We start from the raw sequence: 13813 nt of genomic DNA, 5'->3' as shown, positions 1-13813 counted from the left end.
TTTGGCTGCTATGAGGCAGGGGTTCAGCTACTCTACATTTTCCACTTGTATTTATTTTTTTCTCATTCTACGAGACTAATTGCAGTGCCTGCTTTTGCTGCTCTTCATAGTTTTCTGAGCCATCTTCAGCAGCAGCACTGTGTTTTGACAGTTTCACTGCAGCCCACTGGGTTGTGAGTGACTGATCAATCTTGTTAATTTCTGCTTAGGGAAAGCTATGAGCAGCAAGAGAGTCCCTGTGGCTGGCTGGCTGCAGACTCAGGAAGACAGCTCTACATTAGCTCATATTTGGAAGGTTCTCTTTGCAACTGGAAAGGCGAGAAACATTGGGTTTTTTTTAAATGGAAAATTAAATTCTGCAAAAATTGTTGTTTTAGGCCACCTCACTTGCCAGGAAAAGCTTTTAACTTGTCACTGGTGAGTGGACAAGTAGATTTTCCATGCCCCTGGACATTGGCATCTTGAAGGGAGTCAAAGGGACATGAACTAACAACAAAACTGATCGGTATTATGGCATTGGAAACATGGCAATGCACTTTGCGGGCTGACTTTGAGGTAGTTTAGATTTCATGCCCTGGGATTTATCCCTTTGTTTACAGGAAGCTACAAAACTACGAAAAACTAAACCAAGGAGGAGGAGCTTCACAGCCAGACCCAGATGGACCCTTGGGTGCCCCCGGGGCAGCCCCAACCAAGAGGGAGGCATGTAGCCCGGATGGAGGGCCAGGACAGGGGGCCATGGGGAGAAGGCTACCACAGACCTCGTCCCCAGTCCAGGCATAATGGCGAGAGGTATTACCACCACCAACAGGACCTCAGAACAGGGCCTCAACTGTGGCCAGACCCATGGATGGAGTACCACCACCCCAGCTATCCTGGCAGGCCAGAGGAACAGATCAGACCAGACTCCAGAGCAGAGTATTATGAAAGCAGTTATCTCACTAGACCATATTCAAGGTAAAGGTTTGAATAAAATTAAGTAACCATATGGATCAAACTGTCCTTTGTGGGTGCTTATCCCTTCACATTCTTCTAAATAGCCAGTTATTAAAACAGGAGCTGCAGTGGCTGCTTTATTTAGGGCTGTGTAACAGTTCCCATTCTAATCCCCTCTTTATGGTCATGCATAACTTTCTAAAACTTTCACTTTTGGGGCTGAAATTTTCGAGGCTTGACCTCTATCCATCAGTGAATTTTGTTTGAAAATTAGAACAAATATAATGCAGCTCTTTTGAGTGCTAGGAAAGTGATAAAAATATAAAGAACAATGTAACACAAGTTATTGCAGCTATGTTAACTCTGCTGCAGAAACAGTCAGGGGAGGAAGGATAAAATGTGGGATGGACACATCCTTTATTGAGGAGAAGTGGCTTTGAGTGTCCTGGCAGATACAGATTTTGATTTGACCGAGGTATGGACCTTTGAAAATTGCATGTTGTACCTGCGAAGTCCACTTTGCAGTGGGTTTTTCATGAAGCTTGTGAAATGCTCTGCTAAGGGGTGTGAGTGAACTGTAAGGGGTTGAGGGAGAGCTCTGGGCACTTTTGGGATTCAGCAGAGAAGGGGGCCCTACTGGGAAGCCCCTTAGGAGCATGGCAGCTTCAAATTTTTGCAGGAAAGAGGTTCTTTTCTCCAAATCTCCTAAACTGCTCATGAGGGTGGGTCCCTCCAGCAGAGCTCCTAGGGATATTCCAGAGGTGTCCAGCCAAACGATTCCAGAATTCCACCAAAGCTGGCAGGGCTCCAGTGGCCTGGAGGGCGACACTCCTCTGTTAAGAACAGGAGGCGAAGGGAATCTGACCCCCAAACCTCCTGCTCTTGCTCCGTGCTTCAGAACGCTCACTCTAACCTCTGACCTTGACAATAGCCCTGACTGTGACCCTGCAGCTGATTATAGGGCTGATGAGACCCTGGCATTTATTTCATTGACCTCGTTTCACAACCGAGTCCCAAAGATCTCAGACTGGGATGGAATCCTAACCCGGCATTTCATTCCACACCTGATTCCTTGGCCTTTCACCTTGGAACTGAACCTGGATGGAATCTGGTGTCCTGACCCTAGATCTAGTTCCGATGCAGGACTTGTCTCCTGATCCTCTGTTTGGATCTGGATCTGAGGGCATGGGAGCTGCCCAGTGCCAATATAGTTCTGATGGGGATTCCTTTCTTTTGCTCTCCTTTTGGTTCTCTGCCCTCTCTGTTCTGTATATTTGGGATTCATTTCAGGCAAGGCTATGAGGTCCCCTACTGGAGCTATCCATCGCCAAGCTCTGGGGAAGACTACGCTTACAGAGGTTATCACAGACCCTCCCAAGTACTGCAGGATGAGAGAGGTACTGTATGTTCCTCTAGGAAATGAAAACTACTTTGCTTGCTGTTTCTTGCTGGCCTGGCCAGTCTATTGGTCTGTTGTGTTGGCAATTCCTGACCATTCTTTTAGCATTAGCCCTGTATGATGCGTCCCTTCTCTGACATACATATGTCTCTATGTCATGGTGACCAACCCTCTTAGAGGAGGAGAGCTGGTTGTTGCCTCCTCCAGAACCAGCTTCTCACCTTTTCTTGATTAGATGGGCTTTCCAAAGAGCATCCCAAGGTGTTCTCCTCCTCCTGAGGAGCTGAATTCATTGCCTCCATTCTCAGCCCTTGAATCCTGGTCTCATGATGTGAGCACTGACTTGGGTTTGCATCTCTGAGAGACAGCTACAGCAGTGACATACAGGAGCATTTGAGTGCCATGTAGCCGGTGAAGCACCAAGTCGTTACTGGTCCCAGACAGTGTAGGATAATGCTGATTTCACTGCATGATCAGAGCTAGCAGCCTGATGACATTTCTGGGCTAAAGGAAATGTGAAGGAAGGGATGTCTGTTACTGTGCATGTAATTTATAGGTGTGTATTGTACGTACACACACACACACAAATATATATATCATTGTACTAACTAGGCAGAATAATTTGGAAGCAATGGAGTGCAAATGACAAATCCTGAATCAGTGTTGTCCCTTTTAAAACGTCATTAATACTAATTGCACTGAAGAAAAATACTAGATCTTTATGGTGGTTTTCTCTGAGTGTGCAGATCCAAGGCACGAAGATCTTTATGGCAGGCACGTGAATTACTGGGTTCAGAATTACTACAGAGACTCCCATCATGACCAGGATACCAGCCCATTTGGGCAGAACGATGTGGCACAATACCGGTAAGGGTGATTAGAATGGGAAGGGAAGAACCTAATGTCTGTGCATGAGCTTTGCAGGCAGGTTTCCAACTTCCCCCTTCAAAACCTAAGCAATAACATGTGATAGATGGGGGTGCGTGGTTATGCTGTTATCCCAGATGCACTGGGATGGAATGTCTCTAGTAGCTAGGTGCCAGTGGGACCCCATGCTGCACACCCTGTTGTGGTTTGCCTAGTGAGTTGTGACCCAAGCAAGTACAGTCTCAGTTATGCAGCCGGCGGCTCCGTTGGCCCAAGCTGTTTTGTGTTACTGTGCATACACAGTGCCTCGCTGGCTCTCCTGCAGCTTCCCATGGTGTCACCATTGGATCACTCTTGAAATAGCCTCTTGGGTCAGTTTCAGGGACGTCCTCTACTGTATTTCAAACCTGGTGCAGCCGTGGTTCCCACAGCATCGCTCTGTCAGTGTGCATGGCCTGGCCCTGCTCAGTCACGTGCCCTGCGGAGCTGATTAGAGCTTTGGGCAGTACTAGCCATATCCCCACTCTGAGCTTCCTAAGACACAGGCAGTGGGATTATGATGTGTGCATGTGGCAGGGGAGAAAGGGTTCCCTGTGCCTTATCTATGCTTAGCGTCGGGCTAGCCATCCTAGCGCTTCTAGGGCCTGATCCGGTCCCTACTGAAAGACTCCCATTGACTTTAAAGGGCTTTGGATCAGGCCTCTAGATTAAAAATTGTACTGGGCAGAGACTGTGTCTGTCCAGCACCGGATACACTGACCCCACGCACGAAACAATGATGACAGTGAATTGCGTTTCAGTGGCTTGGCCTGTGTGATTGCAGCCAGAAGAGGGCTGATGCTGAGGGCCAGATTTTAAAAAGCTCTTAAGGCACCTAATGGTGCAGACAATCCCACTAGGTGCCGATCTGGCTCTTTAGGGGCCTAAATACCTTTAAAATCTGGCCCTTAGTACTCAATACACAGCTCTTCATCTTGGCAGGATGCAGCCAGAATCCGTGCCATTGGACTGCAAAATTACAGCTCTGTCCCTTTCTGCAGGAGACTGAGTCTGTTCTAGCAAGCCGGTTCTGTGTAGTCTCATTTCCCTTGAGTAAAGAGAGGGAGTCTTCACCCCCATCTGGCAGCAACACACGTGCCACTGGCTTTTCACCTAGGAAAGTCATCAGTACTGGAACTTGATGAGCACATCTGCAGTGGGTTCTGTGGATGGCTCATGGCACATCTGCCCTCATGTTGGGTTGGCATTCTGTTCCTTCCCACAGCTCAAAGAGCTACAGCTCCTATGAGGAGAGGTACATCTCTACTCCCAGGCAGGAACAGATTGGGGAGGAATCCCGGGGGAACAGCGTGGAGGATGCCAGCTTCCAGCCATATGAGGTAACCACAGAGAGACAGATGAGTCGGAGATCTGAGGTTCTTCTGGAGATTTTGGAGAGTGTCTGTCAGCCCATCTGTTTGGGAGTGTTGCGTAGTTGTTAGAACAGGGACCAGGCAGTCAGGAGGTCTGAGTTCTATCCCTGGATCTACCACCAACTCTCTGTGTGACCTTGAGCAAATGTCTTCACCTCCCATTGCCTCAATTTCCCAGTTTGCAAAATGTGGGTAGTGTTACTTCCCCACCTTCCAGCGTTGATACATTACTGTTTGCAGAGTGCTTTGAGAGCCTCACCTGGAAACAAGATGGAAGGGCAATTAGTATCATTATCACAAAATCTCCTTCTGTAGGGCTGTCAGTTGCACTCCCCATGGCATCTGGAGGCAGGGCCCACCCTTGCTGCACCTAGAACTGGCCCAAAGGCTGGTCTTGGTGGGTTTCTCCACCCTCTGTTATTCTAGGACCTCTATTTTCGTCCATTCCCTCCCCACACCAGGGGACTGTCCAGCAGCGTGGTTACTTGTTCCCAGAAGAGGTGGTGACAGCTGCCTATGACAGACACTGCTTATTTCCACTAGTGACAGGAGACTCTGTCTGAGTGACTGCATTTTGCAAATGATCAAATGACAAAACATATCTAGAAAATGCTCATTTGCTTCCTGAGGAGCAGGTGACAGCCATATGGGGTGTCTGCGTCAGATTGGTGAGAGGTACTAGGCTAGTGGGCGAGCTGATGTCAACTGGTATAGCTCCACAGAAGTCAATGGAGCTATGCGGATTTACACCAACGGAGGATCTGAATCATATTGATCAAAACCACCGGGAACAAGCAAAGCGCGACTAAAAGAGTTTTAGACCTTAAAGTGCTTGAGATCATCTGAGGGGAGGCGCTGCTGTACCACGCTCATCAGTGGGGGCGATGTCTGTCCCCCTGTGCCAGATCCGCAGAGGACACAAGCCGGTTACAGCTCTTAGCTTGAGACTAGGCAGTTTAGCTCAAGCTGGAGAGACCCCTGTTGTTCGTTCTGCAGGCGCTGGTCCAGTGCCAGCGCTGGCCAACCTGGGCACCGTCACACTGTATAAGTGCAACATGTGTTTGTTGTGTTATGGCTCCATTTCCACACAAAGCAACTCTCACCCCTCTTGCCAGTCTCTCCTCCCACCTTCCCCGTCTGGCTCCCTCAGGCCGCTATTTTCTCTGCTTCCTTTTCCCCATGGCTCCTGTGGCTTCTCTTTTCCCTCAGCTCCCCGCCCCACGTGAGCTCAGCCGGCTCGTGCAGTACAAGGAATCTGGCCTCAGTTCCAGCAGCCATGAACTCAGTCAGTACATGTGCGACTCTCCCAGTCAGTACGACCCAGATCCTTCGGAGACCTGGAGTCCAGTTCAAACAGGTGGGTGTGAGGTGAGGGCACCAGGCGTCCGAGCGGGGGGCAGGCACATGTAGACGCTCTCATGGCGGGGACAGTGGGCTGTATGAGAATATGGCTGTTGCCCTCACATATGAGCCTGTAAAGCATCATGGGAAGTTCCGAATGGCCATTACTGATGCTTAGGGCCAGATTTTAAAAAGCTTTTAAGGCACCTAATGGTGCAGAAAACCACACTTGGAAAGCAGCATGTGGAAAGTACAGGGGGATGCTGGGCATCACCCAGCAGTACTGTAGGGTATGTCCATATAACCCAGTGTTAGATTTGGTAGGGACTTCAGTCAGCTCAGAGAAGGGCTGTTTCCCTGAATTCTGCCTGGCACAGTTTGTGGGGCCTTGGCCCCCGTACCAGCTGGCAGAGAAAGCTTGGTGCTGCCTGGAAGCGTGTCAGGTGCTGTCCCTAGGGCTTTCCCCCAATAACAAAGCTTTCTGAGTGGCTGTGAAAGGGCTGGCTCTGACCTCTGTGTGCATTTGTTGCTGTTTAGAGGAAGGCTTGCTGTCCACTCCGCACCACGTGGCACCCCAGAAGTATTCCCTCCCTCACGTGCCAGTGTGCTTTGGAGCAGGAGGCCAGCTGGTCCGAGTGTGCCCTAACTCCCCGGCTGATGGGCAGCCCGCCCTCATCGAAATGCACAGCCTGGAGGTAACCAACCACCCAGCCACCTGCAACTGAGAGCTGCCATCCCATCACCCACCTGCACTGCCCCATAACCCCTTTGGACCCTCCCATCTCCCGCCTCCACTGCCCCATTATCTCATTTACCCTCCCATAACCCTTTGTACCCTCCCATCCCCCGCCTGTATTGCCCCCTAACCCCTTGTGCCCTCCCATCCCCCGCCCTCACTGCCCCTGTCTCCATTGCCCCTGTAACCCTCATACTTTTCCATCCCCTGCCCGCACGGCCCCGTAACCCTTTGTACCCTCCCATCCCCTGTCCGTACTGCCCCATAACCCCTTGTTCCCTCCCATCCCCTGCCCGCACTGCCCCTTTAATCCTGAGGGCCCCAGATTGAGGCATCTGAGTTTTGTGCCATCTCTCCATTTCCCTGAGCAGTGCCAGCTCCCTTCCTGCCCACGTCTCACTGTTGCAAATAGTGCTATGGTAAAGTGCAGCAGGATCTACACAAACCAGTTAAGGAACAACATGTTAGTGCGCTTTAGAAATCAACCCACCACCCCCACCCCCACCCCATGGAGACATGCCCTTAGGAACTAGCCACACCTTAAGGTGACTAAGTCTTTAGGGTTGAGCAGTGTCCTTAACCTGGGCTCAAGAGGACATTGTGTGCACCTTCACAGTGGGCTGCATGTTTTGCCGGCATGCTCTGCCATCGTTAAATGGAATAACCCAAAGCTGTGGTTGAACTCTGCTCTGGAGCCCTTGGCCATAGCACAGATGGAGGGATCTCACACAGGAGTAGGGCCATTCTGGTTCTTACAGTTCCTTGAATGAGACACTGAGGCCCAGTTCCAGGTTCTGCACAGATTGCTTTTATTGGCAGATTCCCTATGTGAGTGACCTGGGTTGGCTCTTGTACCCTGTAGCCATCCAAATGACTGGTCCCATTGGGCCAGAAGCCTTGGAGTCACAACTCTCTTCTTAGGAGACAATTTGAGGAAGCATGGTCTGGTGGCTAGGGCACTAGCATGGGACTTGTGAGACCTGGGCTCAAGTCCCTGCTCTGCCACAGACTTCCTGTGTGACCTTGGGCAAGTCCCCTGTGCCTCAGTTCCTCATCTGTGCTGGGGGGTAATAGCCCTGCCCTGCCTCCCAGGAGTGGTGGGTGGATAAATACATTAAAGATAGCAGCGATGGGAGCCATATAAGCACCTTAGATAGATTGTGTTCCACAGCATCTGCCCCTCTTTTCTCCTCTGAGCTGGGGCCTTCTCCCTCTCAAAGGACTGCAATTATAAGAGACAGATCCCATCGTAAAAGGCAATTGCTTCTTATAGTTGTGTGGATCAAGGTGGTAAACACGTCAGTGCATATGCTCCGAGATAACACATATGCTCAAAGATGGCTTTGAGAAAAGCATCCCCAGTACTAGTAAAGCCTATGCCAAAGTACTTTAACTTTCAGACAGGGCCTCGGTCACAGTCTCTGCTCTTGCCTCCTAGGTAATCCTTCATGACACCAAAGAGCAGGAGGAGATGCGAGCCTTCCCAGGGCCTCTGGTCAGGTACAATGCCATTGGAGGTGTACAGTAAACCATGTCCCCTATCAGCATTCCTTTCTGTCCCAGCATTCAGCTTCTCTTCAGGCTGCTACACACACAGCTTGACCATTAAAGGAGGATATGGTCACCTGGAATTAGAGATGAGCCCAAGCCATGTAATTTGGATTCATATTTCATACTCCCCAAAGCCTCAGGGTGTTCAGGCCCAGGGTTTTGGCTAGGCCCTTTGTAAAGATAAGGACCATCGGCAAAGTCCAGGTCCAGATCCAGAAATGTGCATGTGGTTGGTTGGATCTGTGGGTTTGCTCTATTGGGAATGCTCAGAGAACATTGTTTGACTGTTATTTCGTAACCAAGTCCAGGGAAACCCGGGTTGTAAGAAGGGCTTGTGGGACATCCACAATCTTTGTACAACCAGTGGTTTGGATGAGCAGGCGTTTCAGTTCTCTCACGCTCTGCAGAACTGAAGCCTGATGTTGTGCTCCTTGGGAGCTGAGCTTCAGTAAGTGTAGACCTGGGGAACATCTTCCCTCAACCCATCATTGTTCAATCAGGTTTGCTCTGCATCACATTGCTTATACTGAGATGCCGTTCAGTCACTCATTAGAAAAGCTGAGAGATAAAACAGAAGAAGAGCAATGAAATTACAAAAAGCATTGAGCAAGCACAGAGGCTGGATGGAAGTCTGAGGACCAGAGGTTAATAGCACAGTAGAAGGAGACAATATTAGTGGAGGGGCATTGTAGGTGCTAGAGCCCAATCGGCTGTGATGTTCTCTGCAGATAGATTGATCTGGATCAGGTTAAAAATGTCACAGGTGCACAAAGAAGGGATTTCGGATACATTCTAAATCTTTGTGGCTTGGCCATCTGCAAAATGGGAATCGTAATAACCAGCCTTATTACATGTTTTGTCTGACGGATGCATAGTGGTGTTATTGATATGCATGTGAGCATCTCTGATTTTCTACCTCTCCTTGAATAATTTTCTGGAGTCCTCCACATAACTCACAGAGTCCTGGGAATCCTCCCTTATGCTGTTAAGGATGTCCTGCTTTGCACTTGCCAACACCCTCTTTCTTGTTCCTGCAGGGAGGATTTGCACAAGGTGGATATGATGACATTTTGTCAGCGCAAAGCAGCCATGAGCTGTGATTTGGAGACTGAGAGAGGCAGAGACTCAGCCCTGCTCTGGAAACTCTTGGTCCTCCTTTGCCGGCAGAATGGGGTGTGTGTTCTTTATGCATTGTGATGAGTGCCAGTCCTTATGAGTCTTTTTGGTTCAGTTAAGGATGGCTCGTTGTGAGAATCCCTTTTGTGTGTCTGAAGCAGCCAGATGCTGCTGTGGGGGATCTTAAATGCATCTCACTCCCCCATTAATGCTGACCACTTCAGTGTGGCCCAAAGCACCAGGTACATGGAAGACACACCTCTCCAGGGCTGCTCCCCAAATCAGGTGCAGCACCTTTGAAATACCAATGTTCCAATGGAACAGCAGCAACTAAAGGGACACTGTCAACTTAATTTAGGAGCCAACATTTCTGTCCAGAAGGAGATTAGTGTATTGAACCCAATCTGTGGGAAGTCTGCCACTGAATGTTAGAAGGAATCAGGACCAGACCACTGAGATATCTAAAGTTTGATTTTTGCTATTATGTCTCTGGTTGATGACTCGTTGCCTTGACTTTCTCTCCACTAACATTGTGTATATGTGATTAAGAATAGACTCTTTAATGACACTCACTAGGATAAAAATCATATGGGCCACCGATCCTCATGCTTCAGGGAATAGACTGACCAGGAGTGGTGGGTCAGGAAGGAATTACTCCCCATTGTATGGTAATATTTGGTGTGGTGCATTTGGGCGGATTTATACCTACCTCCATATTATGCAGTGTTGTTCACTGGCCAAGGCTGGATACCAGACTAAATGGTCCACTGGTCTGTTCTAAGATGGCAGTTCTCATGTTCCTCTATTTCCCTGTGCAGTCCATGGTGGGCTCAGACACAGCTGAGCTGCTGATGCAAGACTGCAAGCGCCTGGAGAAGTATAAAAGGCAAGACCCAGTGGCCAATCTGATCAACCTGACCAATGAAGAGTGGCCAGTGCAGGGCTCCGGGACACCAGACCTCCTCACTGGGGAGATCCCACCCAGCATGGAGACACCAGAGCAGAGAGTGGAGAAATTCACCAAGCTCCTCTTCTATGGCAGAAAGAAAGTAAGTAGGGTACATGCACACTTGTGTCCAGAGACTCCCCACTGCTCCCTTTCTAACGTTTTCACTGCTTGCAGAGGAAAAGATGGGTTTTCCAGGTCCATGAACCCCTCTCTGTAATTGATTGGGCGGGGGTCTGAGCAACACAGGTCTCATTTTCCCACGGGTGCTGGCAGTGATACCTCCACAGTGCTCCTGTAACTCTGACTGGCTCAGAGAGTCAGAGGATTGGGCCCAGGTCTTTCTCTGACTGCAGTGCGGTGTCTATTGCTAATCCTCCCTTGGCCCAGTCTAACACTGGCTTGTCTTTTAAAGAGGGCTCTAATGGGTGGTAGTGGCTAAGGAAGGTCCCTGTGTCACCATGCCTTAGGGGATCACAACTGAGAATACCAAATTCAGGACAAGCTGCTGAGAAAAAGGGCAGACATACCCCAAAACTGGTGTCAAGTATCAGAGGGGTAGCCGTGTTAGTCTGGATCTGTAAAAAGCGACAGAGTCCTGTGGCACCTTATAGACTAACAGACGTATTGGAGCATAAGCTTTCGTGGGTAAATACCCACTTCGTCAGACGCATGTAGTGGAAATTTCCAGAGGCAGGTATAAATATGCAGGCAAGAATCAATCTAGATTCTTGCGTGCATATTTATACCTGCCTCTGGAAATTTCCACTACATGCATCTGACGAAGTGGGTATTCACCCACGAAAGCTTATGCTCCAATACGTCTGTTAGTCTATAAAGTGCCACAGGATTCTTTGTTGCTTTTCCCAAAACTGGTGGTTATTCTTCCATGAGATATACCAATCCAGCAACAAAAGTAAACTTCTGTCTCATCACACTGGCTAACAAGAAGTGAGAAATGCAGCCTCCTTAGGTATTCCAGTCCTGGATTCAACACCCAGACGCTAGACTTAATGATGAGTGGTTATTTAAAACCAGTTTCATCAAACAAAAGATTCTTCTGATCCCAAAGGACCAGCCACATACCCAGATCAATATATAACTCAGATCTTACCCAATAATCACGCCGTTCCAATCTGTTAGTATCCCGAAATCTAAAGGTTAATTTATAAAAAAGAAAAGTGAGAGTTAAAATTGGTTAAAGGAATCAAATACATACGACAATTGCAAAGTTCTTGGATCAGGCTTGTAGCAGTGATGGAATTAAACTGCTGGCTTGTTAAGTCTATGATTGCTTCCAAATCATTGGAAGGTCCTCAGTCCCTTGGTTAGAATGCTTCCATTATTATAAGTCCATAGTCCAGAGGTTTGAGCAGGAAAGAAGCAAAATGGAGATGTTTCAAGGGCCTTTTATAGCTTCTGCCAAGTGAAGGGAAACCCATTGTTCTAGTTTGTGGAAAATGGCAGGTAACAAGATGGAGTTTGGAGTCACATGGGCAAGTCACAATACTGCATGCTTTGCTTAGTCACACCAGAGGCACTTACCCATACTCTAGTTAGAATGTCCCCAGAAAAGTTCATTAAGTGTAGATAGGCATCTTCCATGGTCCATTGTAAGTTAAGTGTTCTTTGATGGGCCATTCAACTTGAATAGTTCCTTCTCAGTGTGCTGGCTAAATACCTTGTGGGTGTTACCACAGGAGCAAACATTTGAAATACAAGTACATAGCTAATAATCATAACGTCAGATACAAAAATGATACATGCATACAAATAGCATAATCACATTCAGCAAATCATAACCTTTCCATAGACACCTTACTTGACATACTTTGTACAAGATTTGTTGCAATTATAGAATAACACTAGCAACAATGATCTATATGGTCATATTTTAATCAGATAACGTCACACCCTGTTTGTGGAATTAACCCCTGAATTGGCATTAGGGCAGAAATGTCCCACTGTTGCTAACACCAGGGCAGCACCGCTGATGATAGCAATTGCAGGAGCTCTGCTGTCGATAACCAGCATGACAGCTAAGCCTGATTGGGGTGGGGTCTAATAGACACAGCAGGGGTGCTGGAACAATTTGTATAGTGGGGGTGCTGAGAGCCATTGAACCAAACTGTAAAACCCGTGTGTGAAGGAAACCACTTCAAGCCAGGGGGTGCAGCAACCCCTCCAGCACCCCTAGTTCCAGCTCTTTTGGGGCACAGTATTCCAAACCATAATGGCCAAGGGCGTCTCATCTAAGAGCTCCTGCGTTTGCTATCACAGTTGGAGCTGAACCGGTGGTAGCAATGGTGGGAGGGAAAACCTCTAGTTCAGAGAAGGATTTAGTGCCCAGTCTAGAATTCTGACTTTGTGGCATTAAGTACTAATAGGCAGCCTGAAGCTTGCAGTCAATGGGACAGCACTAATACTTTTGTACTGGTAGGAATAAACATAAGGAGGCCTGGGTGATGGAGAATAATTTCTCTAAGTTGGCTCCAGATGTGTAAACCCAACAGTCACATCATCCATTGCAGGCTTGAGCTGGCCCCACGTTTGGGGGGACATATTACACCCATGGAAAAAATCAATTCATTTCTCACAAGCCCGGCTCCCTGCAGATGGGTGGAAGCCCTAGGCCAGGGGAATCAGGCTGTAGGTCCCATGCTAGGCCTTGGAAACTCAGGACCTTCCTTGCACAGCAGTGGGAGAGAGAGAAATGGTAACAGGACATTTTTTTTTCTCTTGGCTGCAGGAAGCCCTGGACTGGGCCATGAGAAGCCAGCTGTGGGGTCATGCCCTATTCCTGTCAAGCAAGATGGACCTGAGGACCTACAGCTGGGTTCTGTCTGGGTGGGTAGGAGCTGCCAGAGCATGGTGCTCAAGAACCCTTCACGTGATTGGCCCCCTCCCCTGCTGTTCACAGCTGCATAACATCCCTGTTGAGTCTCCCGCTTTGTCCGTGCCTCACACAACCTGAGCCCTTGGATGGAGGATTTCTGCTGTTTGTCTCTCCCTGCCTTGGAGAGACAGGGGTTTGGGCTCACCCGTCAATCTCTCTTAGGTACTTACGTGGCCCCCTCGCTGCCGTATCTGAAGGCTGCACACTCTTTAATGTATTTATCCTCACATGCCCTGTAAGGTAGGGAAGTGTTATCTACATGTTACAGAGGGGGAACTAAGGCACAGAGAGGCTAAGTGAGTTTCCCAAGGTCATAGAGGAAGTTTAGCAGAGCAGGAATTGAACCCAGACCATCCATGTACTAGCTAGTGCTCTAATCACTGGACGGCCCTTCCTTCCTGTCAGCATAATGGCCCCGTCTCTCTGCTCTCGGTTTGCAGGTTCACCAGCACGCTGGCCCTCAACGACCCCCTGCAGACTCTCTTCCAGCTCATGTCCGGAAGGATACCTCAGGCAGCTCTGGTACTGAATGGAAAAGCATCTAGCTCCCTCCCCTCCCTCAACGCCTTGTGTTGGTGTGGGGTAGGAGAGCGGGCCTCAGTGGCACTCTGCA

General features: G+C 48.8%; 1 protein-coding gene across 1 annotated transcript in view; it reads left to right on the top strand.

The window, feature by feature from the left end:
• Positions 1-683: 683 nt before the first annotated feature.
• The window catches only part of LOC112121699 (protein transport protein Sec16B-like), a 38477-nt gene continuing 25347 nt past the window's right edge, over positions 684-13813 (top strand). The window contains exons 1-11 of the mRNA XM_026656098.1: positions 684-957; positions 2227-2333; positions 3075-3202; positions 4467-4581; positions 5824-5971; positions 6493-6650; positions 8130-8191; positions 9280-9415; positions 10177-10407; positions 13054-13151; positions 13641-13722. Of these exons, the coding sequence (XP_026511883.1) occupies positions 783-957; positions 2227-2333; positions 3075-3202; positions 4467-4581; positions 5824-5971; positions 6493-6650; positions 8130-8191; positions 9280-9415; positions 10177-10407; positions 13054-13151; positions 13641-13722 (1440 nt within the window). The 5' untranslated portion in view covers positions 684-782. The remainder of the gene's footprint in view (positions 958-2226; positions 2334-3074; positions 3203-4466; positions 4582-5823; positions 5972-6492; positions 6651-8129; positions 8192-9279; positions 9416-10176; positions 10408-13053; positions 13152-13640; positions 13723-13813) is intronic.

This window comes from Terrapene carolina, unplaced genomic scaffold (assembly GCF_002925995.2).
Source record: "Terrapene carolina triunguis isolate 2854851 unplaced genomic scaffold, T_m_triunguis-2.0 Scaffold212, whole genome shotgun sequence".
Lineage (NCBI taxonomy): Eukaryota > Metazoa > Chordata > Testudines > Emydidae > Terrapene > Terrapene triunguis.
The sequence above is the reverse complement of the archived record's forward strand: the minus strand, read 5'-3'. Positions and strand labels throughout refer to the sequence as shown.